Source organism: Melozone crissalis, unplaced genomic scaffold (assembly GCF_028551555.1).
Source record: "Melozone crissalis strain CALT ecotype California unplaced genomic scaffold, PUWL_Pcris_2 ptg000061l_1, whole genome shotgun sequence".
NCBI lineage: Eukaryota > Metazoa > Chordata > Aves > Passeriformes > Passerellidae > Melozone > Melozone crissalis.
Window position 1 is genome coordinate 205,628 of NW_026535839.1, and position 23,779 is coordinate 229,406.

Sequence of the window (23,779 nt, forward strand, 5' to 3'; positions counted from 1 at the left end):
GCCCTCAGAGGCTGGCTTGTTGGGGCCCCGCCGGCAGGCAGTGCTGAGGGAGCCGGGCGCCGCGGGCACCCCTCAGCCGGGCGGGCCGCGCTCCCCGCGGCGCTGCCTGCTCTGCCGGGGCGCAGCTGCGGCGGGGCGGGCGGGGCTGCCGCAGCCCCGGACCGGCAGCGCAGCCTCGGCCGCGGGGCGGCGGCGGCGGGGCGGGCGCGCGCCCTCAGCGCCGGCGCGCAGGAGGCGGCGGGGCCGGTGCGGGCGCTGGAGCCGCCGCGGCGGCAGGAAGATGGATGCGCCGTGCTCATGCCTCGCCGCTCGGCGTCTTTCCTTGGCGGCACGGTGAGCGGCGGCAGCGGCCGAGAGGGTCGCCCGGTGCCCGCGGCGGTAGAACAATGACCGGCCGGCTGCGGGCCCCGGGGCGGCGGCGCGGATGGAGGTGATGGACGGGAGGGGAGCGCGAGCGGGAGCCAGCGGTGATGGAGAGGAGATGGCGGGAGAGGTGTGGCAGGCGCAGCCCGCAGCCGCCTCAGCCTCCCGCCGGCCCTGCACCATTGTATGCCCGCCGGTCATTGTCCGCCCGAAGCGAGCGCGGCGCGCTGGGTGCGGCGGCTGGTGCAGGGAAGGGAAGGGAAGGGAAGGGAAGGGAAGGGAAGGGAAGGGATGCTCCAGGGCTGGGGGCGTTCGGCGGAGCCCGGGCTGGGCCTCGGCGCCGCGGGGGAGCCCGAGCGGAGCGTGGCCAGCGCGGCCCTTGAGGCGCTCCCTGCGCTCGCTTCCACTCGCGATGCCTGTGTGCCCGCTCCACCGCTCCCACGGCGGTACGCAAGGCTTCCAGCCCAGCAGAATGTTCATAATTGCACCTGTACGTGTCCTGGGCTGTCAGGGCTGGCGTGTCTATGTGTGAGAAGGCATGCTGTCTTGCAAACACCGACCCTGCAGAGTGCATCTCTTTGTACATGCAACGCATGCCTTTTTCACAGCTACTGATGGAGGAAACCTGCCTCTTGGACTGGTGTGCAATTTATGCTTAAATTACTGGATTGCCATTCCTCGGTTTCATTTTGGCCACTTGCGACAGATCTAGAGCCTACATTTGAGTTACCTTATGACACTGAATACTCATTTTATACTCGTTTCTGGTTTTTGCTGAGAATGCAAATAAAAGATGCTGCTCATACCTTATAGGTTGGGAACATCAAAACATATTTTTAAAAATTTTTTTGACCTCTTGCAAGAAAAAAACCCCAGAGCTGCATTTTTAAAAAACATTTGCATTCTGATGCTGTCCTGTGCCTAACCTGTAAAGTGACATGTTGGACTCTCATTCTCAACATCTCTGATTTGCTGGGTCAGATTCTGCCGTGGTGCAGGTATCATGCTTGACCTAAGCATCAAGGTAGCCTATCAGGAGAATGTTTTGTTCCTTTTCAGGCAGTAATGTGAGGTTTATTGCTTCTACTCTGACTCAGGTTTTGTTTCTATTGATCTGGCCTACTGCTCTCCATAGGAATTTCAAACCCAGGGCTGCTGTGCTGTAAATGGTACTCAACCTGGCTCAGACAGAACGCCTGCTGATTTAAAAAGGTTTTCTAGGAATGGGTATGATTTTGGTGAAATCTGGGAGTGGTGAGACAGTCACTGTTGAACAGGGCACAAGACACAAGTACTCTGTCAGTACTTTTGTGTCAATCAAAAGATGCCATGGGCACCTCAATGCAAGGACATCAAACTATTGAGAGTGGATCCAGAGCAGGCATGGGGAAAAGGCTTCAGGACAAGGATTAGGAGGAGCACCTGAGGTCACTTGTTTTGTTCAGCTTGGAGAAGAGAAGGCTGAGGGGTGACCCCATCACAGTCTACACCTTCCTCAAGGGGGTCAGCAGATGGGGAGGTGCTGATCTCCTCTCTCTGGTGACCAGCAGTAGGACACAAGGACATGGAATGAAGCTGCATCAAGGGAGGTTCAGACTGCACAGTAGGAACATCTGCTTCACTGGGAGGGTGGCTGGGTACTGGAACAGACTTTCCAGGGAAGTGGTCAGGGCACTAAACTTGTCAAAGACCATCTGAATGATGCTCTTAGTCATGTGGTTCAGTATTAAGTGGTCCTGTGAGAAGCAGGGAATTTGACTCAGTGGTTCTTATGGGTATCTTCCAATTTGAGATACTCTGTGATTCTACTCAAGCTGTGTGGTTTGAGCCAGTTCCACCTTGGCTTCTACAGGAAGCAAAATCCCAAGGAAAAGCCTCAGGGAGGAAAGGCTGGAAAGTTTTTGCTGGGATTTCCATAGGAGTTACCCAGAAGCTGTTGATGGATTGCTCCTTTGACTTTGTCTGTTTCCCAGAACTGTGGCAGTTTGGTGGTCTGCTGGGATTCCCTGCTTTGTCAGCAGAACTCCTAGCAGAAAGGAGTAGACTGTCAGTGTCATACTGCAGCCTTTCTGACTTCCTGCTCTCTGACTGACTGTTTTGGTAGTGCCTAAGATAGAGAAATATGGCTCTCACCTTGGACGTGATTTTGAGCCAGGTATTTCCAGTGTCCTCTCCAAGCCTAAGTTCAAGCTCTGTGATACTGCTAATGCATTGACTCTGCCTCCTTTCTGAGAACCTTGCCACTGTCACCTTTCAGTGGCTTTTGATAATCCTTCTGCTTTCAGAGGCCATTCCCAGCTAAATAATCTTCTGTGTAAGAGCTTTGGTATCCTGCACATTAAGAATTGAACATAAGGTGGGTCTTCTGTATGTATGGTTATGTATGGTTGTATTTTAAGGAGGTGATTGGGCTATTTTAATTGGTAAATATATGCTGGGTTCTGGTAGACTTTTTACTTTCAAGACTTCAATGTAGCTGGAAAGATGGTGCATAAGTTCTCTGTCATTACAAAGCATGAGTGACCTCAGGGTATTCAAGTCAGGAAAATGCTGTGAAATGTAACTGTAGAATGATGCCCAGAATAATTTTCAATGTTGATCTCTAATAATTAATGTAGTAGTTGATATTGTGCTTTAGAAAGTTACAAAAATAGTCCTCCAACTATAACAAAGGTGTGGGGATGGATTCCACTGCTCTAAGGCTGTTATAACTGAGATGTAGCTTGAGCAGTTGAAATCCAAGTAGTTTGTTAATTATAACCTCTGGGGTTTTCCTCTCTTCTTTTTAACCAAACTGTGAGAGCCTGAAGATGCTTTCACTACTCAGTCATGGTAATTTTTAATAGTGGTAAATATTTTGCTTTCTATTGGCTTTGTGAAGTTGTGAGGCAGCAAAATAACCCTTGCCAGATGCCTGAATTTTGAATTACTTTCCAGTGATGTTGTATCTTCTACATCCATCAGATTTCTCTTTAATCTTTGTGCATGGCAGTGCAATATTTGTACTACAAGACTGCAAACCAAATGTTCTTGGTTTAAAAACCAAATTTTAAATATTATTTATTAATAATACATATTAATATCTATTATTATATATTAATATTATTTGCTTGAATTTATAATTACATGTTTGCATTATGTGTTTTGAAATCAATAGCCTCCAAGCAGGTAACATCTTCAAAGCTCCTCTATGAATCTACATCCCTTCAAGGTCGGGTCTTTGTCAGATTATAGCAAATTTATCTTCCCATCTTCAGAGATGGATTCCTGCTTCCTTCTCTTTATAGATCTGTGCAAAGCATCTGTACAGTTCTCTGTCATCAGCTCTCAAAATCCAGAATCTATGAGGGTAGAAAAATGTAATTTTGGTAGTACTTCTAGTTATTGTATCTTTAAAGTCTGTTTGAATTTCTCCTTTAAAATATGAGGACTAGAAATCTTTGCTCCAGGAGGTAGGGCTCTAAATAGAAAATTGAACAGCATGCTAGAAGAACCATGAGAAAGCTCTGTGGTGTGGCCACACTGAACACTGTCAGGTCAAATGAGTGTAAACACAGCTTCTTTGGAAATGACACAGCAGTGTGGATCATAATCTGCAGTTTGGTCTCTGAAACATCCAATGAACTGGAAAGAAAAAATAAAACATGGAGTATTTTCAGGAACATGGGCTTTCAGTTCTTCTCGCTAGAAGTGGTGATGCTGTATGGTTTGCTTGCCATGCATTTGGATCACTGTGGGTTGCTGAGAAACCATCACTCATCCTGTAAACTTTAGGATCCCTGCTTTCTCTGGAAGATCATACTTGGACATCACATTTCCCTGTGTTGGACAGTGTGCATGAGCCATGGTCACAAGAGAGGCAGAGTGAACTGATGTGTGTCACCACCCACACAGTGGCATTTCACAAGAGGCACACAAGTGCAGCACACACTTTAGTACACAGCTGTGCAGTGAAACCTTCTTAGTTAAATTTAACAAATGCCAACAAATAAGGAATGTAAGTGAAGATTAGATAGACTACAGTTCTTTTTCTAACTTTGGATTAAATGTACTCTAATAAATAAATAATAAAGCAGACTGGTTGCTTGAGAAAATTGACTTGACTCAGTGCTTGAGAAAATGGTTAGGCTAGAAGAGCTAGTCTAGTATGGCAGATCTTTTATGTTAAAAATGATAATACCAAGTATAACAGCATCTCAGATTATTTTAAAAAAATAATTAATTATTTGAATTAATTGAGGGCAGCTGATGCTAAAATGCATGTTGGCTCACATTTTTATTTTGTGCATTTCTTCCATCTCTATCCAGAAGGTAATATCTTCATCCCATACTCCATTCTCAAGCTATAAGTTTATTTTTTGAAATTGCATATTACAGTACTCCTTAAAGTGCTTAAGGGAAAGACCTGTTAAACCTTACATTGCATGGATTGTAAACAAAGAGCCTCAATAACATGGAAATTAAAACTGAAAAGAAGAAAAAACAGTTGTTGAAAATCGCATTGAGGTACCAGGTGGTTTAGGGTAACAGTAATGAGTGAGCATATAAAATTGTGAGAAATGGTGGAGTCAGGGCTTCTGGATTTTTTTTCCCGTGTATGTGCACTGATTTGCTAATATTCACTAAGCTGATTTTTTTAGTGGGTGCAGAAATACTTTTAATTTTTCATTTCTATAATGTAAGCAAAATACTAAGAGCTCTAAATATTACACGTGATAGAAATGAATGAGAATCAATACTGTACTGTTTGGCATGTATTTGGGGGTAGACTTGGTGTACAAAAATTATGAAAAGACTTATAATGATGTTAATACATAACATGCACTTAGATTTTCATGAACATGAATGTGATTTTTGTTTTATGTTCTGTAATTTGTAGGTAAGTCCTTGGGTTTTTTCTTCCCTGTATTTATTTGTACTTAATATTTAGGGTTCTGTCAGATGCTCTATTCCATCTCTGTGCATTGGTGAGGAACAAAATGAGATGCAGTAATTTTTTTGAGAATCTGCCTTATTTAATATAGCCCTTAATATTATCGCCTTTTCATGTCCCCTCTCTGACAGGAAATTGTGCTCAGTTACAATAAGTCTTAGGCAAACAAAGAGTATGTGGGGACTGTTGCACTGGAAAAAGATTGGATTATTTACATCTGAAAGAATAATTGTGCTGGTTACTGTTTGGTAGCTTATAACTTAAGGAAAGACTCCGTAATTAATTAGGAAGCGCTTTCAGGAATAAAGCTGTAAGTTTTGTGTGTGTCCAGTACCTGTTTCAGAGGCACACTGGAGAGCTGACAAACATCTGTGCCTTTGCTGTGGTTGGATCCCTGCCCCAGCTGTGTCCAGCAAGGCTGCTTGCAGGTCCCTTCTGCATTATGTCACGGGTTTTTGTGGGCTGCAGCGTGACCTACATGTTGCTGTTTCCTTGGAATATGCGGTGGGTGTCTGCGACCAGCATGATAGCCTATGTTAGGTGAACTCAATGAGGATTTCAGCATTGTCCTTGGAAATTTATTTGAAATTATATACAATAGCTTAATGCTCATTCAGATCACTCTGAAATTACTATGGAATATTTTTCTGGTTTCAGCCTTAATGAGAAACTGCACGTTCTCCTGAATGCCTTATAATTGAAATGTCTTAATTTTTTTTGTGCTTTGTCACATCATGCATCTCAGCTGGATCTAGTGACCAGCACCTCAGCTGGATCTAGTGGGTGGTGTTTCATGCTTACGCCTTTTCCAGCTGAGAAATCTGTTCATCACCTACTTATATGGGAGGAGAGTGCTGCTGCCCTGGTCATCATAATACAAATGGAAGCTGGTGCTTTCATTTATAAAGCAGCTAAATATCATCCTGTAAATTTTCAGGGGTACTTTTTAAATAGAAAAGTTTAAGGATAAATTCTACATTTAACATGAGTTTCACTTTATTCTAGTTGTTTATTTTTCAAGTTCTGTTCGTCCCGTTATGAGCAGAGCTACCTAAGTCAGCATGTATGGTACTACATGGTATGTTTTAATTTGGATTGTTTTGTTGGGAAACAGGCAAAGCATGACGGGTACTTTTTTGTCAGCTGAGCTGTGACACTGGTGGAAAAGATTTCTGTTCTTTCAGACCATTCTTAAAGAGTTCACAGCCTGTAGGGATGACAAAGGAACATATCTTTCCTCATATGATAGAAGGGTAAGATTCACAACAATTTGCAAATGAGAAAAAAATATTGCTTGTAATGTTTTTATTTTTAGAGGTATTTTGAGTCTAAAAGATGTATAGAAATGACTAATTAGAAGATGTGTTTAGATTTCTGCTAGAAAGTTAATGTGAAGAGATAAACTGCTAGTTTTGATTTTGCTGAACTTCCCTGGTAATGGGAACATCCGTACTCTTTTCACAGAAAGTGGAAGAAAAAGGCAAGAGGGATACAGGACACATGAAATTAGAGCAATGTGTACGTGAGGTTCTTTAAGGCATTGAGAGCAATAGAGTGGGAGAAGAAAATACATTTTTTAAGCTATATTGAACTGCAAGTTGATAAGAAACTGCAAGAAGGTAGTAATCTAGTTGGAAGTAAGGTATTCAAACAAAGAAGACAGTTCATTGTAGAGATCATTGTATTGTTAAAAGTGAATGTGGGAGGCCAGAGTACAGATTTTTTTAAAAATCTGATGCGAAACCAATGTCTGTGTTTATCGGCTGTATCAAGACCTGAGGTAAAAATGGCAAAAACTTCCAAAATTAACCTTATTCCTTTAAGTAGAGAAATTACTTAAATATCTGACAATTTTTAGTAGTGAATGTAAGATACCTTCCTCTGGTGTCTGTAAGCCAAGACGTGATCATTCATATAGCTTTAGAAGGAAAAGGAAGGGATTTCAGGAGAAGGATCTGGGGCATGGGCTTTCCCTCTGTTGTTTTCTTGTTTATATGCATTTCAATTAAATAAAACAGGGTTTTGTTGGGTTGTTAAAATCGAATCAAGGAGAGGCTGATACAATTAACTCCATGAATTGCAGTGTTTCTCTTCTAGGTGGTGCATGTTGTCTGTTGGTTGAATGTGATCCACTTGCATAAAATAATGCGCAAAGTACAAAACCACCAAAATGTTTTGTTAGGCCCCCATCTTGTAGTGAACGGAGCAGGTTGTTAGAGCTTGTCCTTGTTCTGACAATCCTGCCATTCTTAAGTAGAGCCTCCAGTCAGTATGCATTTGCATCTTATGCCGAAAAGTGCATTCTGAAAAATGTCCACTTGCTTTTAGGATAGGGCAGGATTTTCTTCATCACTGTTAGTGTTCTCTGTGTGCATTGTGTTATGCCAACTTCTAGGAAAATAACTGTGAGAAAGAGACAGATGGTATTTTAGCCACAAAATACTAGAATATTGTTTTAACAAATCTGCTTAGCTTTGCTGCGGGTAACAATAATGCTTCTGTACCCTTTTTACTGTTTCCATGGAGTCATCAGCTTGGATAGGGCTTTTTTGGTTCATGTTTTAGAGCAAGGGGCAATGGTAATTTTAGCATGAGCAGCCTAGCAGCACCAGATTCATCGCGTATTCCTTGTGTAGAGCCTCATATCCAAGGGATATTGTGAGCTCAGTTCAGAGGTATTTTAATATTCCTGAAAATTATTATGGTATTGATTAGAAATCTAACTAAAATACAGTGATTTTTGTGCAGTCAAAATCAGAAGGTGGTTAGGATTTGTCCTGAAGAGCTGTTTGTCAAGTCTGAGCTGAGTTTTTGGGTTGATGTTGACATGTTGAATTATGATAAAATATGAAAATAATGTAACTCATGCTTTTAATCACAGTTTTCATTTATTATGTATTTTGTTATGTGTCGTAACACACACAGAATAATATGCAATAATTAGGGGTTGAATTTTATTCCGAAAAAATGCAAAACGTAGATGAAACCTGGTAAATAAAATCCAAAGCAAAGACTTAATTTAGGATTCATTCAAATCCCACTAGGCAAATGAGACAGATTTTGGAGGCACAGGGAGTTGTGCATTCCCATTGTTGCAGTAATGGGATTTAGCTTATGTTGAAATACTATTTCCTTAGAGTATTGCCTAAGGCCAGATCAATCAACAAGCGTGAATCCAGTCTGGCTACTGGAATTTCCAGCAGGTAAGCATTTTAACTGCTCCTCTAGTTCCAAGGGATTTTCACCATTCTGCGGGAATAGAAAATGCCTCTCTCAGAATTGTTGCAGATTGTTGGCAGAGATGGTGAAGCTCAGAAAGGTCGTGAGAATTTGCCAAGGATGAAAAAGCTTCTCATAATACTCTCATCATGCTTGCCACATTCTGAAGTTCTGGTTCTAGAGTGAGGATTGGGATCTAGAGCCAGGGTGCTTTGATCAGCGGTTGTGATTTGGAGCATCCCCTAACCTGAATCACAGCTCCCTTTTTCTGATGGAGAGTTGGATCAGTGGGTTTCCAGATTAGCATGTTAATTGTTGTCTTGGCAAGAGCTGAAATGCTGGCTCTGGGCTCAGAGAAAAACAAGTTTAGATTGGAGGTTTTGCTTGTTCACATAGGTAAATTCTCTTCACAGTGGAGCCACTCTTTGAGCAGAACCAAGTGTCTGAGAGCAAGATGTTGGGAGGAGCACATGTATGAGTTAGGGTTTCTATCTGCTCTTGCCCTCAGAAAGCAGAAAATTATAACTGATATGTGCAAGTTTTTGTTGAGTTAAACAGTCTTTCATATTTGGAGGTCTCTTCTGTTTTAACATGGGAAATGATAATTCTATTTATGTTTTGTACCCAAAGCAAATAAAATATAAAAAATTAATGTGCAACCTGACAATAAGGGAGGAAAGCTTGCCTGGAATCTAGCACTGGAGCAATAATTATTATTGCTGGGAAATTTCATCACTACCATTACTACACTGTGCTCTGTCCCATTCTTTGCAGTCTTAATGTTTCAGCGCTTTGCCCATCTCCAAACTGATATACCACATCTCCAAACGTTATTTCAGCTAGGGGCCAGAAATGGGAATAATAACGCTATAAAATTAAAATGAATACAGGGATAATGATGATGTTTGTCCAGAATTTTATTTTTTACTGTTCATAACCAGATGTTAAAACCTCAATTGCTAGACTACAGTGTGATATTGTCATTTCTTGCTTCATTTGTAAATTAGGATCTTAATCTTCCAAAAGGCATAGGCATTCATTTCTCACTCCATGGGGACAATTTCTAGTGTAAACAGGCCCTTGCATGTTATTAGATTTCTGCTTCCACAGAGACCTGGAATGCTGATTGAGGACTTCACTTGCCTATTCCTCTTGTGACAGATAGTAGCAGTGTTGTGGAGAGTCTTTGAGTTTGGCACAGGATGTTGAACAGGATCAGGGGTTGGGAAGGGGAAGAGAATGATATTGTTGGTAGATTCTTGAGATTAAAGCATCTGGTTTGTGGTTACCTCAGACTGCAAGGATTGGAGTAAATAACCCGTCCCTTCCAGTCTCGTGCTCTCAGTAGCACAATCTTTATGGTAAGTGAACACCTCTCTTCAATGCATGGTGCCCCTTTCTGAGAATAGAAAAGGGCAGGCATGGAATTCCCAAAAGTGTGGCAGGCTGGTGTTCAGAAGCATGACTGTGCTGGGATCTGCCTTGTAGGTTTCCAGGCAAAGATTGCAGTGTTTTGGATATGGGAGCTCTCTGTTGTGTTCTGTAAGAATGTGAGCTGTCCCGATGCAGCATCCGCTGACAGATAATAGTATGTCTTATTTCTTAACAGGGCTTCCAAAGCAGCTGAGTCAAGGACCTTAAGGAATGTCACGCAGTAGTTGCTGACCTAACTGACACTGAAAGGAACAGAAGAAGATGGCAATCCATATTTGAAATAAACGTGTGGACTCTCTGATAAAAAACCATGTCAAAAAAAGGACGGAGCAAGGGCGAAAAGCCTGAGGCACTGATTGTTGCCCTACAGGCTGCCAATGAGGACCTCAGGACCAAGCTAACAGACATTCAAATTGAGCTGCATCAGGAGAAATCTAAGGTGAGTGACAGTTCAGTTTTAAATAAAAGTGTTTGCTGAAGAAGGCAAACACGTGGAAAAAATAGTAGCACAGACTTCAGCAGAGGCCACACAACTCTTTCCTAAAAAAAGTGGTGTGATTCTTTACCAACTTAGAACATTTACTATGGATGTCCTGTGACTTCTCTGGAAAAGACTCCATTTTACTGAGCTACGAGTTGGAGAAACCTCTGGCCCTCAAATGGAGCAGTATGTGAAAGTTGTAGGAATTTTGCTTTTTCTGAGCCCTCCAATTATCTGGTGAATTTGACTTCTGGGTTAAAAAGCTTTTACACAAATGCACACATATATATGGAGTCTTATTTCTGAAGGAAATATTAAAACTACATGTAGCATCATTGTGTGAGGCAAGACACCTGGAGAAGAGAGAGGTTTTTGTTTGAGTAAAGACAATATAATCTATGTGAATACCTCAGGAGCTGGCCTATATTTTGTTTTAGGAGTATGGAGGATTGTCTAGGGTCTCAGTGGGGTTTTTTCTCAATTTGACATGGATGTGTCTGGGGGGGCTTGTTTTGATAATGTTACATTGGCAGCAGATGACTTTCATTTTATCTTAATGTAGGTTGCTAAGCTCGAAAGAGAAAAGACTCAAGAAACGAAGCGCATCCGTGAAGTGGAGCAACGCAAGCAGACCGTGCAGATCACAGAGCTAAAAGCCAAACTCCATGAAGAGAAAATGAAGGAGCTGCAGGCGGTGAGGGAGAACCTCATCAAACAGCACGAGCAGGAGATGACGAGAATGGTGAAAGTCCGAGACAGTGAAATCCAGCGCCTGAAGTCGGCGCTGTGCGCGCTGCGGGACGGGAGCAGTGATAAAGTACGGACTGCGCTGACCATTGAGGCTCGTGAGGAGGCCAGGAAACAGTTTGACTCTGAGCGCCTTAAGCTTCTGCAGGAAATTACTGAACTGAAGTCTGCCAAAAAGCAGGTGGATGAGGCCCTTAACAATATGATCCAGGCTGACAAGATCAAGGCAGGCGATCTTCGGAGTGAGCATCAGTCCCACCAAGAGGCCATTTCCAAGATCAAATGGGAGAGTGAAAGGGATATTCGACGCCTGGTTAGTAATCAGAACAGTTCATGTGTTCTCTTAGGCCGCACTGAGTTTGCATTTTTTGTCTCAGCTCTTTCTGCGTAACAGATCTCTTGCAATGCAACTCACTTTGAAAAAGTTTTACAGATTTTGCACTGTCATTTGTCAGGAATAAATAGATCACAGTGAGTCAGCAATAACACTGTTATGGCAGTTAACAGCTCAGATTAGGAGTGTGGTCTAATCCATGAGGATCTGGCTCTCTGATTTGTTAATACATGCAAGGTGCAAAGGGTTAGATAAAGAGCATTTGCATCTGCACTTGCAGCTTTTTGGTTTTTCCAGCCTGTGTTATAGTGTCCTAAACACAATGAAACATGGCAGGAGAGGAGAAATCTTTTGGGTTGGCCTTGGTGCAGCCTTCAGTAATTTCTGTGGAAAATTAACAAAAGGAAGCTCACACCAGCAAAGGTGAATTGTTTCCCTGTGTCATGGTTTAGAAACTTCCCAATTTGTGCTCCCACTTTGACTTTCCAAACCATACTGACACTTGCTCACTCCCCATTCCCTGCAGTGGGCTAGAGAGGGGAATCGGAGGCACAAAAGGTAAAGATGAGATCATGAATTGAAGTAAGAGCACTTGACTGGAAACAGCAATGAAATATGTACATGAGAGAGGAGAGTGACTTAGGTGCAAAATGGTCACCGTGGAGCCTGTGGCCTGACCACAGCCATGCTACCCTCACCCAGAAGGGAGTCCTTCCCCCATCCCCAGAAAATGACATGAGATGATATTGAATAACCTCTGGCTATTGCAAAAATTAACCTTGTCCTGGCCAGAACCAGGACACACTGTCATGTGGAGAGCTGGTCCTACTTGTAATGGTAGAAAGTTGAGCTTGAAAGTTGGAATTCAAGAATTTAGAATTTAAGTAAAATAAATGGGAATTTAAATTCTCAAGAATGATACCACCACCTTCCCCCCCTCCCCAGATTCACAGTCTACATCCTAGAGGTATATTCTTGTGTTGCCAAAATGCTCAATGAATGTGCTCCTGTGCCAAATTATGGGTATGGCTCAGACTGTGTTGTTTTACAGGCCTGGTGCAGTATGGTAGAGCAGATTTGAGGGGTGATCACTGCTCTTAAGTAAATCGCACAATACAAATTGGAGAAATGTTGTTGTTGCCTTCACATGGTAATACTGTTCTGGTGTTTCTTTCATTCAGATGGATGAGATCAAGGCTAAAGACAGGATCATATTTTCATTGGAGAAAGAACTGGAGACACAGACAGGCTATGTGCAGAAGCTGCAGCTGCAAAAGGAAGCTCTGGATGAACAACTCTTTTTGGTGAAGGAGGCAGAGTGTAACATGAGCAGTCCGAAGAGAGAGATCCCAGGAAGGGCTGGAGATGGTTCGGAGCACTGCAGCAGCCCTGTATGCAGGTTTTACTGGTCTCTGCAAAACAGTAGCGTGGCTGTGTGTTTCTTTGTGACATACCTTCTCAGGCCCTAGGAAAACATTCCCAGTCATTCATTACGGACAAGTTAATGTCCATAGAGCCTTCAGAGGGCATGCTAGTTGGACAAAACTTTGTACTGCTGGTTTTCATCAGTTGTTCTAGTCACAAATATAACACATCCTAAATAATCAGTGCCCTTTTGAAAGAATCATCGATGAACCTAACTATCTAGAACATGCATCCTCAAAACCAGATAGAATTACCAGGATGAGCAGGGAGGGGCAAGGAAAACACTGGGCATGGAGAATCTGTGAGACCCTTAGGAGATCCTCCTCTTTGTCTGCTTCCCACAGACGGCCCTTGGGTGTCATTCACAAAGCACACAAGTCACCCGTTGTGTGACTAAACAGAAGATGTTTACACAACCAATGCATATTTAAAAGCATATTTTCATATATACAAATGAGAACTAAGAAAGTGAATGTAATTGATACAGAAAGGGTTGTCCTAGCTTTTTCACCTGAGGTAGTGGCTCAGCTAATAGAAGCAATCTATAGGAAAAGGGAAGGAAATTTAGAATCTTTTAGCTTTTTTATCTCTGTCATACAAATTTATCATCTGTTTGGTTGTTTTCTCTTAATTTTTTTAATGGCTTAAAATTTTCAATTAAAGTATCCCCAAACCAGATGCTTTCTCCTAAATATATATATATATATTTGCCAACATATTCAGGAGTGTGAAAGTCCCTAAAGATAATTTGTTGATGATGACAGCTTAGGTTGACTGGTTTTTTTAAGGGCTCTTTTCCCAAGCATGTATTTTGAAGAGAATCAGTAGCTGTGTGACATTGTTGCCCATGCACAGGACTTGCGCAGAAACCAGAAGAGGATAGCAGAGCTGAATGCCACCATACGGAAGCTGGAAGACCGGAACACGTTGCTTGTTGATGAACGAAATGAGCTGGTATGTGAGCTTTTGCGCTGGCAGACAGAGGAGGTTGAGAGCCATGGAGAAGGGAAAGAGGGGGAGGATCCAAGGATAAAGCTGGTGATGAACATGCCTTGTCCATCCATCAGGCCCGTCACTCAGGAGGCTGAGGAGGACTTCTTATCCTAGAATAAAACAGTAATGTAACAATAAAACGTAATTGAAATTACGTGAGTACAAAATCACAGCAGAGGTTGAGGCAGCAAGGCTTGTAGGATTCTGTGTGAATGCTTCTGTTCCCTCTGAGCACACAACATGTGCTTGGTAACTTACCTTGTACACGATGAGACTTACCTTGTAAATGAAATAATGTCTGTTAGGTGTGTAGTCCAGTATTTGACCAGGTTGAAAATAATGAAGTACTGAGTCTAGGAAGAATTGGCAACTTTGAATTGATCCCTTTATCTGATTGCCTACTCTGTGGTGATATCTGTGTGTTGAATCAGGACCCTGGCTATTTAACCTGTGTATATTCCTACTTCTCTGCTTAAGGATGAGTGTGATAAATTGAACTCCTATGGTTTTTTTTATTCCTGAGCTAGAAGTCTTAATGCACTCCTTTCATATCAGTTTAGCCAGCTTCAATGTTCTTTATGTCATAATTGCAAAATAGACGTCAAGATTGCAAATTAAACGTATATTTATGTGTCTCTCATGACAATTATTAATTGCTATTATCAATCCAGTTGAAGCGTGTTCGAGAAGCTGAGAAACAATGTAAACCTCTTCTGGAAAAGAACAAGTGCCTCACGAAGAGAAATGATGAACTTATGCAGTCTTTGCAGCGCATGGAAGATAAACTCAAAGCAGTCACTAAAGAAAATATAGAAATGGTTGGTACTGAAGAGCAAAATGAGTATTACTGGAGGATCTGTGTGTTGGTGGCCACATCTGCATAATGCATGATGTATATGAATAGAGAATATGCATTATATATAATGTGTAATACTATTGTTAAGATAGAGCCTTGTTTTGGTCTGTATTATTACAGATTTGCATACCATAACATTGTGTATTATGCATACATGGGCAATATATTTACATGAATGTATAATCACAGTTAATTATATTTTTAAAGTTAGAATATTGAATGTCAATCATTTAAAAAAAACAAAAGAGGAAAATGTTATATCATTGAGGCATGTCCTACTGTGCTATTTTTTATCTGGAACTCAAAAAGGAAGCTGTTAAGAGTGATGTTTCCAGCCAGAATGACGTTCTTGCGTCACGTACACGTTCCTTTTAGAGCTGATGATGACAAAGTAAACTTAAGGTATGGCACTAAGCACATAGAATCTTTCCATAAAACATATGTGTGGTAGGTGGATATGGGAAAGGAAGAATGGTGGTGTTTAAATTTAGTTCGGGCTATACATTTCCTATGTCAGGGCCATATGAAGTGGGGTCAAAACAGTTGTGTTTGTATATCCTTCAGATGGGATTGCCTCGATTATCAGTCTGCTTCCAGGCCCTATATTCCAACACATGCACTGATGTGGCTTTGGCATTAATGAAAAAGGAGGTGGATGTTCTGGGTTGCCAGATGTAAGCTGGCAGACTGAGACGACTTCCCTTGCTGAAGGTGTTCATGGACCTTGCCCTGACCTGTAGTAGCCACTGTCCTGAGCAGGCTAAGTGCCCTGCAATGGGAGCAGCTTTCCTGCTGATTAGATGGAGCTGATCAGATTCACTTTCCTGTCCCACGGAAAACAGACTCTAGTGTTATACAGTTAATCCACTTAAGGACTCTGCAATTTACCCGTGCCTAGAAGACAGATAAACTTATTGCAGGTATCATGGATCAGAATTATTCTTCCACAGCTGTGGCAGTGCAGATCACAGTCGCTTGGAGTCTCCCACAGCAGAGAGAAAGGACTCGGGAATCTGCATGCATTAGGCATCATTGGGCAGTACCACTGGTGCATATCTGTGGACACAGTGTATGTGTGCCCAGTTAGCTCCCTGACATCTGCTCTTCACACTATGGATGCCCAAATCACAAAAGCTGTTGGTGGCTGGAGCAATTCTCACAGGTTTTAGTCATCTCCTTTCCCACATATGCTCAGGAGCAGGCAGGATGTTGAGCTGTGATTAAAATAGATCTGTTATCACAGTTTTTGCCTTTCCTCCTGGTGTGACTGAATGCATGTCTTTAACATGAGTAAAGCAGGTCCATTGCCTCACTGTGTACGGTCCTACATTGAATGTCAGTAAGGTCGTGAGAGTAGATACTATCTGCCTACCCACTGGACAGGGGACAGGTTCAACTCTATTTGCCACACGTGGCCAAGGAAGAGCTAGGGTATGTAGAGGCTGTATTGCCACATGGTAACTAAACAGCTAAAGCTTTATTGTTCTGGTTGAAGAACTCAGCCGTGCTGTGTTATTTTATTGTTAAGAAGTGCTGATGGACATGAATAAAAAAAATTGGTGTAGCTGAAGCATATTTAAAGGTCTGTATAGCTTAAATGAAAGGTGATGTTTAGTTTTTAACTGAAAGGTGGTCTTTTAATTACTGGATCTTATTTTATCTCTTTTATCTTTTCTTCTTACCACAGAGAGAAAAAATAACATCACATCCTCCTCTAAAGAAATTAAGATCTCTCAATGACCTGGATCAGGCTAATGAGGAACAAGAAACTGAATTTTTAAAGCTTCAGGTCATAGAACAGCAGAACATAATTGATGAGTTAACAAGGGTATGTCCAGAGCACAAGGAAATTAGGAATGATTGCTGTGTACAGTTTATTGCTGATAGTATTTTTTCTTATAACTAGGGGTCTGAGCATTAATACCTTACCTGCTTTTAACATCCTCAGATGTTTAGGTGTAGGTGTGCATGTGTGCAGTTTACTGAATTTGTAGTGGAGCATCAGCCCCTACAACTCAAACCATAACACTGTGAATTGAGCTCCAGAAAGGAATGCAGACTAAGAGCTGTGGAGCTTGGGTAGGTACCTACATGTTCACAAGGCAGGACTGTGCTGAGGTGTTTTACCATTATAACTAAGTCATGCTTAAAAAGTTCCCTTAACAGGAGGCCGGCCCACAGTGCTGTATCATGTGCTGGAAAAGCTTGTACAGCTAGACAGTAGGTTTCCAATTCTTCTGTCATTTAATGCTGACAGTTCCTTTGTCAGTGAACTTTGCATTATGATACTGAGGAGAAGGAGAAGGATTCCAAAACAGGCTGTTGTCTCTTCTGAGGTATCATTGCTAGGAATGGTGAGATTGACACTCCCATCATTTAATGCCTTTGAGACAGGGGCAGCATCTCCTCATCAGGGACGGCAGACAGCCCCTTACACAGTGCCCAAAACCATGCACCAGGCGTCCCAGTGATTTTAGAGGGCAGTCCCTGAGCTCCTGTTGTTTGACAGCTGCGCAAGGCAAATGCACAAAGGTGTTTTTCAGGTGGATTTTAGGTGACACACATACAGATTTGGATATGAATCCTCCCTTCTACCTGGAATCAGATTCCTGTTTGAACATATTGACAGAGTCACTGGAACTTTTATTATTTATTTCCTCCATGTATTTGGCCATCTGTCAGCTTTAAAGAAGAGAAGAGAGAGTAACTTTTTAATCTTACTTTCTAGGACAGGGAGAAACTCATTCGTCGGAGAAAGCATAAAAGGAGCTCAAAACCAATCAAGGTAAGATGAAAAATTGTTTCTTATTTACAGTATTCAAGTAGGCTGTGTAGGAAAACACACTTTAGCAATCTGATTAAACAGAGCTTTGTGGATTATAACATCTGCTTTAGTGAGCAGGTTTATAAATTCCTTAGTTACTTTGAGAGGGCTTTTAAAATCCACTTTGAAATTCTGTTAAGGGCGTGCAGCTATTTTCTTTTCAGCAAAATGGGGCTCCTGTCCCATCCATTGTCCTTCCCACGCCCGCCCCCCCCACTCAGTAGTAATAATGGTCCTTCCATTTGGTATCTAAAAGTATAGTCTCAGGGTCTGTTATGCTGAGAGGTACTAGCATTATCAGAGACCTTCTCATTTTTTTCTTGCAGTCTATTTTTCACAGCACATATGGGCTAAAGCCAAATCCTTGTGCATCTCTATTCTTCAGGTGGAAATTTCTGCCTGAGATACTGTGTCATTCTCTTCTGCTCAGTTCTACATGCCTTTGACTAACCTTTGTATCACTCTGAATTATATTAAGTCCAAAGCTGGTATAATTTACAACAATTTTAGAGCTGAGTAGTCAGGAGTGGTTCTCATAGCTCCTTTATCAGCTAGATGTGAAGCATGACTCTGCAGCATTCATGTCCCACCTCCAAAAAGTGGAAATATGGGTTCCTTGGTTGCATTCAGTCCTCCAAGGACATCCCTTAGTATGTCACCCATGTTCTTTGAAAGTCACACAGCATTATCTACACTGGGAATTTCAGATCAGTAAATCCTAGCTGTGTCATCACATTGTTTCTGTGTAGGTTGCGAAGTGGTGTACAGCAGACACAGCAAGGACCAGAGAGTATTTTCATCAGTAAATTTTATTTCTAAACCAGAGATTATAACATTGGAGAATATGGCAACTGTTTTCACTTGACAACACAATGAGCAAAAATTATAATACATGCAAAAGCTAATTGACATCTTCGGTACATGTTTTTTGTATGATTCAAACTCCAGGTTTGGAAGGTTTTAACCTGTCAGCAGAGTGAAAGATGTTGCTAAGAAGACGTGCATCTTAATTGCTCATTGATCAATTTGTCTTCAGAATTGTCCATGAGCCGAGTATTTAAATGCTCGAATTGGTACCCTGAAACCAAGCCTTCAGGGTCAAGCATCTGTGTCTTCACAGGACTCTCACAGTTTTCATTTGATTTAATTCAGCTACGAAATTGGCAATAGGGAGGTGTCAGACATACAGCCAAACTGTGGAGCATGAGCAGTTGTTTATAATGGATGCCAGTTACTGTAGTCCTGGCAAGATGCAATAAAAGTTCCTTCATGTTAGTTTTGTATTAGCATAGCTTTCACTCATATGATCCAACAGCAATATCAGCAAGAGAAGCACCTGGACATTAAAAGTATCAGCAGTGTCTGTGAGAGAAGAAGGAGGGCTGCCTATTCTACACGTGTTTCTAGCCCTTGTGGTGTAACCTTTGCACACTACACTACGCTTTGCATGTTGATAGATGTCTTCTGAAGAACTTCTTGGTTTGCAAACAATTTTCCTGCCTTCCAGCAAGGGCAGAGACTTTTCCTCTGGCATGTTGCTGCTCGCATTAGATTTTCCTAATAGACTGAGACAGACCCTTAGAAAAATTAGTCTGCAAACTTATTCTCCACCAGCACAAGACCTGATCTTCAATGGGTTTCCTTTGAGTTTGTGTGAAGATGGTAATTGCAGGGGTAGCCCACTGTTCACTTTTCACACCTCATCTTTTAAGTAACTAGCAACTGCCCCCTCTGTTTACATGAAGGTTCAGAAATCACACTTTTCCTTCTATAGAGACATGTGGTGGATACGGTTTTTGGGTATGATGATGATTCTATGGACTCTGAAACATCCTCTGTGGCGTCATATAGAACAGACAGGACACCAGCAACCCCAGATGATGATCTGGATGAGGTAAGATCTGACTCTTTCCACAGACAAGTTACAGGTTTTCAAGAGATGACTTTGAAAACAAGCTCTCAGGCTCTCAAGAACACTTGGGATTTTATAGTGCATACTGAGTGATAAATACTTTTTAAGTTTGACTTTAATTTTGATTACTCATATACTAAAATGCTGAGAGTTTCTTCCACAGTATAGTCTGTAGAGTCTTTGATATGACTACCCTGCAATTTGAGGTGGTTTTTTTTCCCTCTCCTCTTTCAAGGAAACGTATCACATTTCTTGTAGCTTAAAGACATATCAACGAGTTATAGTGAATGGGATGACATCATACTGGTGACCTGTCACTAGTGGGGTTTTGCAGGGCTCCATCTTAAGCCCTGTGCTCTCCAGTTTCATCATAAATTACTTGGACACAGGCCTGGAAGGGATATTGAGCAAGTTCTGCGATGATACAAAATAGGGAGAAGCTGTTGACTCCATCAAAGGCTGGGAGGCCCTGCAGAGAGACCTCGATGAATCAAGAGGGCTGGGCCATCACCAACCAGATGAAGTTCAGCAAGGGAAAGTGCCAAATTCTGCACCTGGGATGGGGTAACCCTGGATCTGCAGATGGACTGGAGAATGAGATGCTGGAAAGCAGTGCCTTGAAAGAGACCCAGGGGCTGACAGAAAGTTGAATATGAGTCAGCAGTGGCCTGGCAGCCAGGGGGCCCACCCAAGTCCTGGGGGCATCAGGCCCAGCATTGCCAGTCAGTCAAGGGAGGGGATTGTCCTGTTGTTCTGCTCTGCTCTGTGGTGGTCTCACCTTGACTATTGTGTGCAGTTTTGGGTGCCCTAATATAAGAAAAATATTAAATTGCTAGAGAGTGTTCAAAGGAGAGCAACAAGGATGGTGAAGGGCTTTGGGGGGAAGCTGTATGAGGAGCAAGTGAGGTCACCTGGTCTATTCAGCCTGGAGAAGAGACTAAGGGAAGACCTCATTGCAGTCTCCAGCTTCCTCATGAGGGGAGGAGGAGGGACAGACACTGATGTCTTCTCTTTGGTGACCAGTGACAGGGCCTGAGGGAATGGCCTGAAGTTGTGTCAGAGGAGGTTTAGGTTGGATATTAGAAAAAGGTTCTTCACCCAAAGCATGACTGGGCATTGGAATGACCCCAGGGAAGGGGTCACAGCACCAAGCTTGACAGAGTTCAAGAAGTGTTTAGACAACTCTCTCAGTGACTCTTGGCGATGGTGCTTTGCAGGGCGAGGAGTTGAACTCAATGATTCTCGTAGGTCCCTTCCAACTCAGCTGATACTGTGATATAAATGCTGTATAATCTTCCCATTTTTTAATTTCAGATCACAGCAAGCTCACTGTGATCCAGAACACTATTCAAATCAAGACCTGTAAAGCAGCTACTGCGCTTAACAAATCACTTTTGCATTCTTTGCTTTGACAGTGCTTTGCTCTCCATGGCTTAGACATGTCCCTTCTTATTCTTCAGGGTTTAGCAGCAGAAGAGTCAGAGCTGCGGTTTCGACAGCTGACGAAGGAGTACCAGGCCCTGCAGAGAGCGTATGCACTGCTGCAGGAGCAGACAGGAGGGGTCATAGATGCTGAAAGAGAAGCCAGGGTCAGTATTTGTTTGAGAGTTACAGTATTTCATTGCTGTCAGGACAAGAAACCCTCAAAGGACATACAATGGAATGGTGCTACATACAGCATCCATAACACTGAGAAATGTCTGTTCACTCATTTACTGAGTACATTTTGAAAGAGAGTGACCATTAAGAATGGACACAATCACTCAGTTTACAGGAAGCTATCCTCCACCTGAACCTGAAAACTGCAGTCAGGCAGGCATGCCAAAGCAGACAACTCTGCAGCCTGACACAGAATCACAAGGGTTTTCTCATCATTTGTCTAGCTGTGATGGGAGTTGGGTTTTAAAGGCAAATGAAGACCTGTGGGTTTTCACAAAGGCGCACATTGCACCAACTTTAGGAACACCTGAATGTTTCTAACAGATAAGTGCAAATTACATTTAAATTTTAATATGATGCAGGCTACAGTAAAACTTCCAAGGCTAAAAATGTTGTCCCTCTAATAAAATTATAGAATCATTCAGGCTGGAAGGAACCTCAGGCGGTCTCTAGCCCAAATTCTTGCTCAAAGCAGTTAGCTGTGAGATCATACCAGTTTTTTTAGTATTTAGTTGAGTCAGCTCTTGAAGAACCCTCTGGCAGTTAAATTTGCCTCTTCCCACTACCTGTTGCCACTCTGATCTGCTAAGCACTTTTTTTGTAATTTAGGGATTGCCCCTTATGAGGGTCTTGGAGCAGAGCACCCCAAATACCTGAGCTTGTGTTTTGCTGCTCCGATGCAATCCATGGTGGAACAGGCTTGGGTGGGGAGTTGGGGCTGATCCACTGCTCTGTTCTCTTGTGTCATCTGTGTGTCAGTCTAAGGGGTGGCACAAAACTTCACCAAGTCAGAATCTTTCTAATGGTTGCTCACTCAGTGGAACTGACAGCATGAAGCTAGGCTCTGCTGGTTTTGGTTTCCTTTTTATACCAATCACGTTGCTGGTTTTGTTACTCATTAATGTGGTGCTTGACTTCAAAAGGCTCAGGAGCAACTTCAAGCTGAAGTCCAGAGGTATAAAGCCAAAATAGAAGATCTGGAGAAAACTTTGGCTCAGAAAGGGCAGGTAAGTAATTCTTGTGTGTTTTTTCCCCTATTCTGTATCTTACCCGCTCTGCTTACAAAATACCAAGCACAACTTTAGTATAAACTTCCATGAGATGTAATGTTGCCAGTCAGTAAACATGCAGATCTGGCAAGTTCAGAAGCCTTGCTACACCTTGGTAAACTTAAAATGTTGTTGTTCTGTAAAAGACAGCTTGTTCCTGTAGGATGTTAAAGCTTGAATATTGTGGCTCCAATGTTCAATAAATGTGCACAGCTTATGGAATTTGACTATTCTGTAATACTACTACTTCATTCAACAGGACTCACACTGGGTGGAAGACAAGCAGCTTTTTATTAAGAGGAACCAAGAGCTTTTAGACAAGGTATGTTCCAAAGGTTTGCATGTTCACTCTGAAGGGTTATCTGGATCCTGTGAGACATCTTAAGTGTTTAGATTTTGCACAGGCTATGCTACCTCAACTACTACTCACCAAATACTTTATGGTTCTTGTAACAGTCACACAGGTCATGATTTTACATATTTCTGTTAGATAGAGAAAACGGAAGCAGAAAACAACCGTCTGCAACAGGAGCTGCAGGATGCGCGAGACCAGAACGAGCTGCTGGAGTTCCGCAACCTTGAGCTGGAGGTGATGCATGTGCTTCTTGCAGTAGAGCTGGTAGAAAATTAAATGGGTGCACTTGCATGGACACCGGCTTTAATCGAGGATTTACACAAGTGTTGTAGCAATAAAACAGAGTAACAAATCAGGCCTAGCATTTTTAATTGTGAGCTGAAGTATGTCAGCTCTAGTGTCCTGGAAACCATACTCAGCTGGTTCACTTTAGCCTGAGCCAGGTGCCCAGTGTGCAGAGGTATGCTTAACTGATTAACATGAGTGTGCCTCTTAGCTGCCACACCTGTGGGCATGATTTTTCTCATACTTGGAGGTGCCTGTCTGCCCATGTATGAGTGCTGTTCCTTTTGCGGGCACTGGACACATTCCCTGTTGAGCAGCTCTTCCATGACCTGCAGTGGGTGCAAACAGTCTCTCAGGTGACACTGGACATTGGTGCAGGAGCTTTAGAAGCCTCTGCAGGACCTCAAGCTTCTTCTTCCCAGACTGCCTCTAGTTCCAGACTCTTCTTTGGAGTGCCAGCCAACCAAAATTTCACCTGCTCTCTTCCCCAGTGTAAGATGGTTTATTTTTTATTTGTTCTTTTCAGTTGCTGTCCAAGGGCAAATACATTTGCCACACAGAGACCTTCCTGGTTCTCATAACTTAATGCTGTGTCAGACTTGCCCCTTATTCATAGAACTGTCCTACAGTTTTACCTGACGGCTGTGTTTCCATATGGCAGGGAGCTGAACTGCTCAAATGAATTACATATTCATAAACCAAAAATATGTGTGAAAGTAAAGTCTAATCTTTACTTCCATGCTTGCCTGAATACCTGAAAGGAATGAGAAATAGCATCTTCAGTTTTTTTTCTTGTCTTTGGTCCTTTAAAACTGCACAAATATTTGTAAATTTTAAGCGATAAAGGTCTATAAATAGCTATGTCGATCAGTTTTTTTGAACATACGGTTTTCCACAGATGTTAGAATGT

The 23,779-nt window shown here is 42.3% G+C and overlaps 1 protein-coding gene across 2 annotated transcripts in view; it reads left to right on the forward strand.

Annotated features, from left to right (window-relative positions):
• Positions 1–232: 232 nt before the first annotated feature.
• JAKMIP2 (janus kinase and microtubule interacting protein 2) overlaps positions 233–23,779 on the forward strand; it is a 36,008-nt gene continuing 12,461 nt past the window's right edge. For both annotated transcript variants that reach the window (XM_054288024.1, XM_054288025.1), the window contains exons 1-13: positions 233–333; positions 10,125–10,388; positions 10,993–11,490; positions 12,693–12,902; positions 13,792–13,890; positions 14,601–14,747; positions 16,473–16,613; positions 17,514–17,570; positions 19,384–19,503; positions 20,982–21,110; positions 22,104–22,187; positions 22,489–22,551; positions 22,720–22,818. In XM_054288024.1, coding sequence (XP_054143999.1) covers positions 10,260–10,388; positions 10,993–11,490; positions 12,693–12,902; positions 13,792–13,890; positions 14,601–14,747; positions 16,473–16,613; positions 17,514–17,570; positions 19,384–19,503; positions 20,982–21,110; positions 22,104–22,187; positions 22,489–22,551; positions 22,720–22,818 — 1,776 coding nt within the window. In that variant the 5' untranslated portion in view covers positions 233–333; positions 10,125–10,259. The remainder of the gene's footprint in view (positions 334–10,124; positions 10,389–10,992; positions 11,491–12,692; positions 12,903–13,791; positions 13,891–14,600; positions 14,748–16,472; positions 16,614–17,513; positions 17,571–19,383; positions 19,504–20,981; positions 21,111–22,103; positions 22,188–22,488; positions 22,552–22,719; positions 22,819–23,779) is intronic.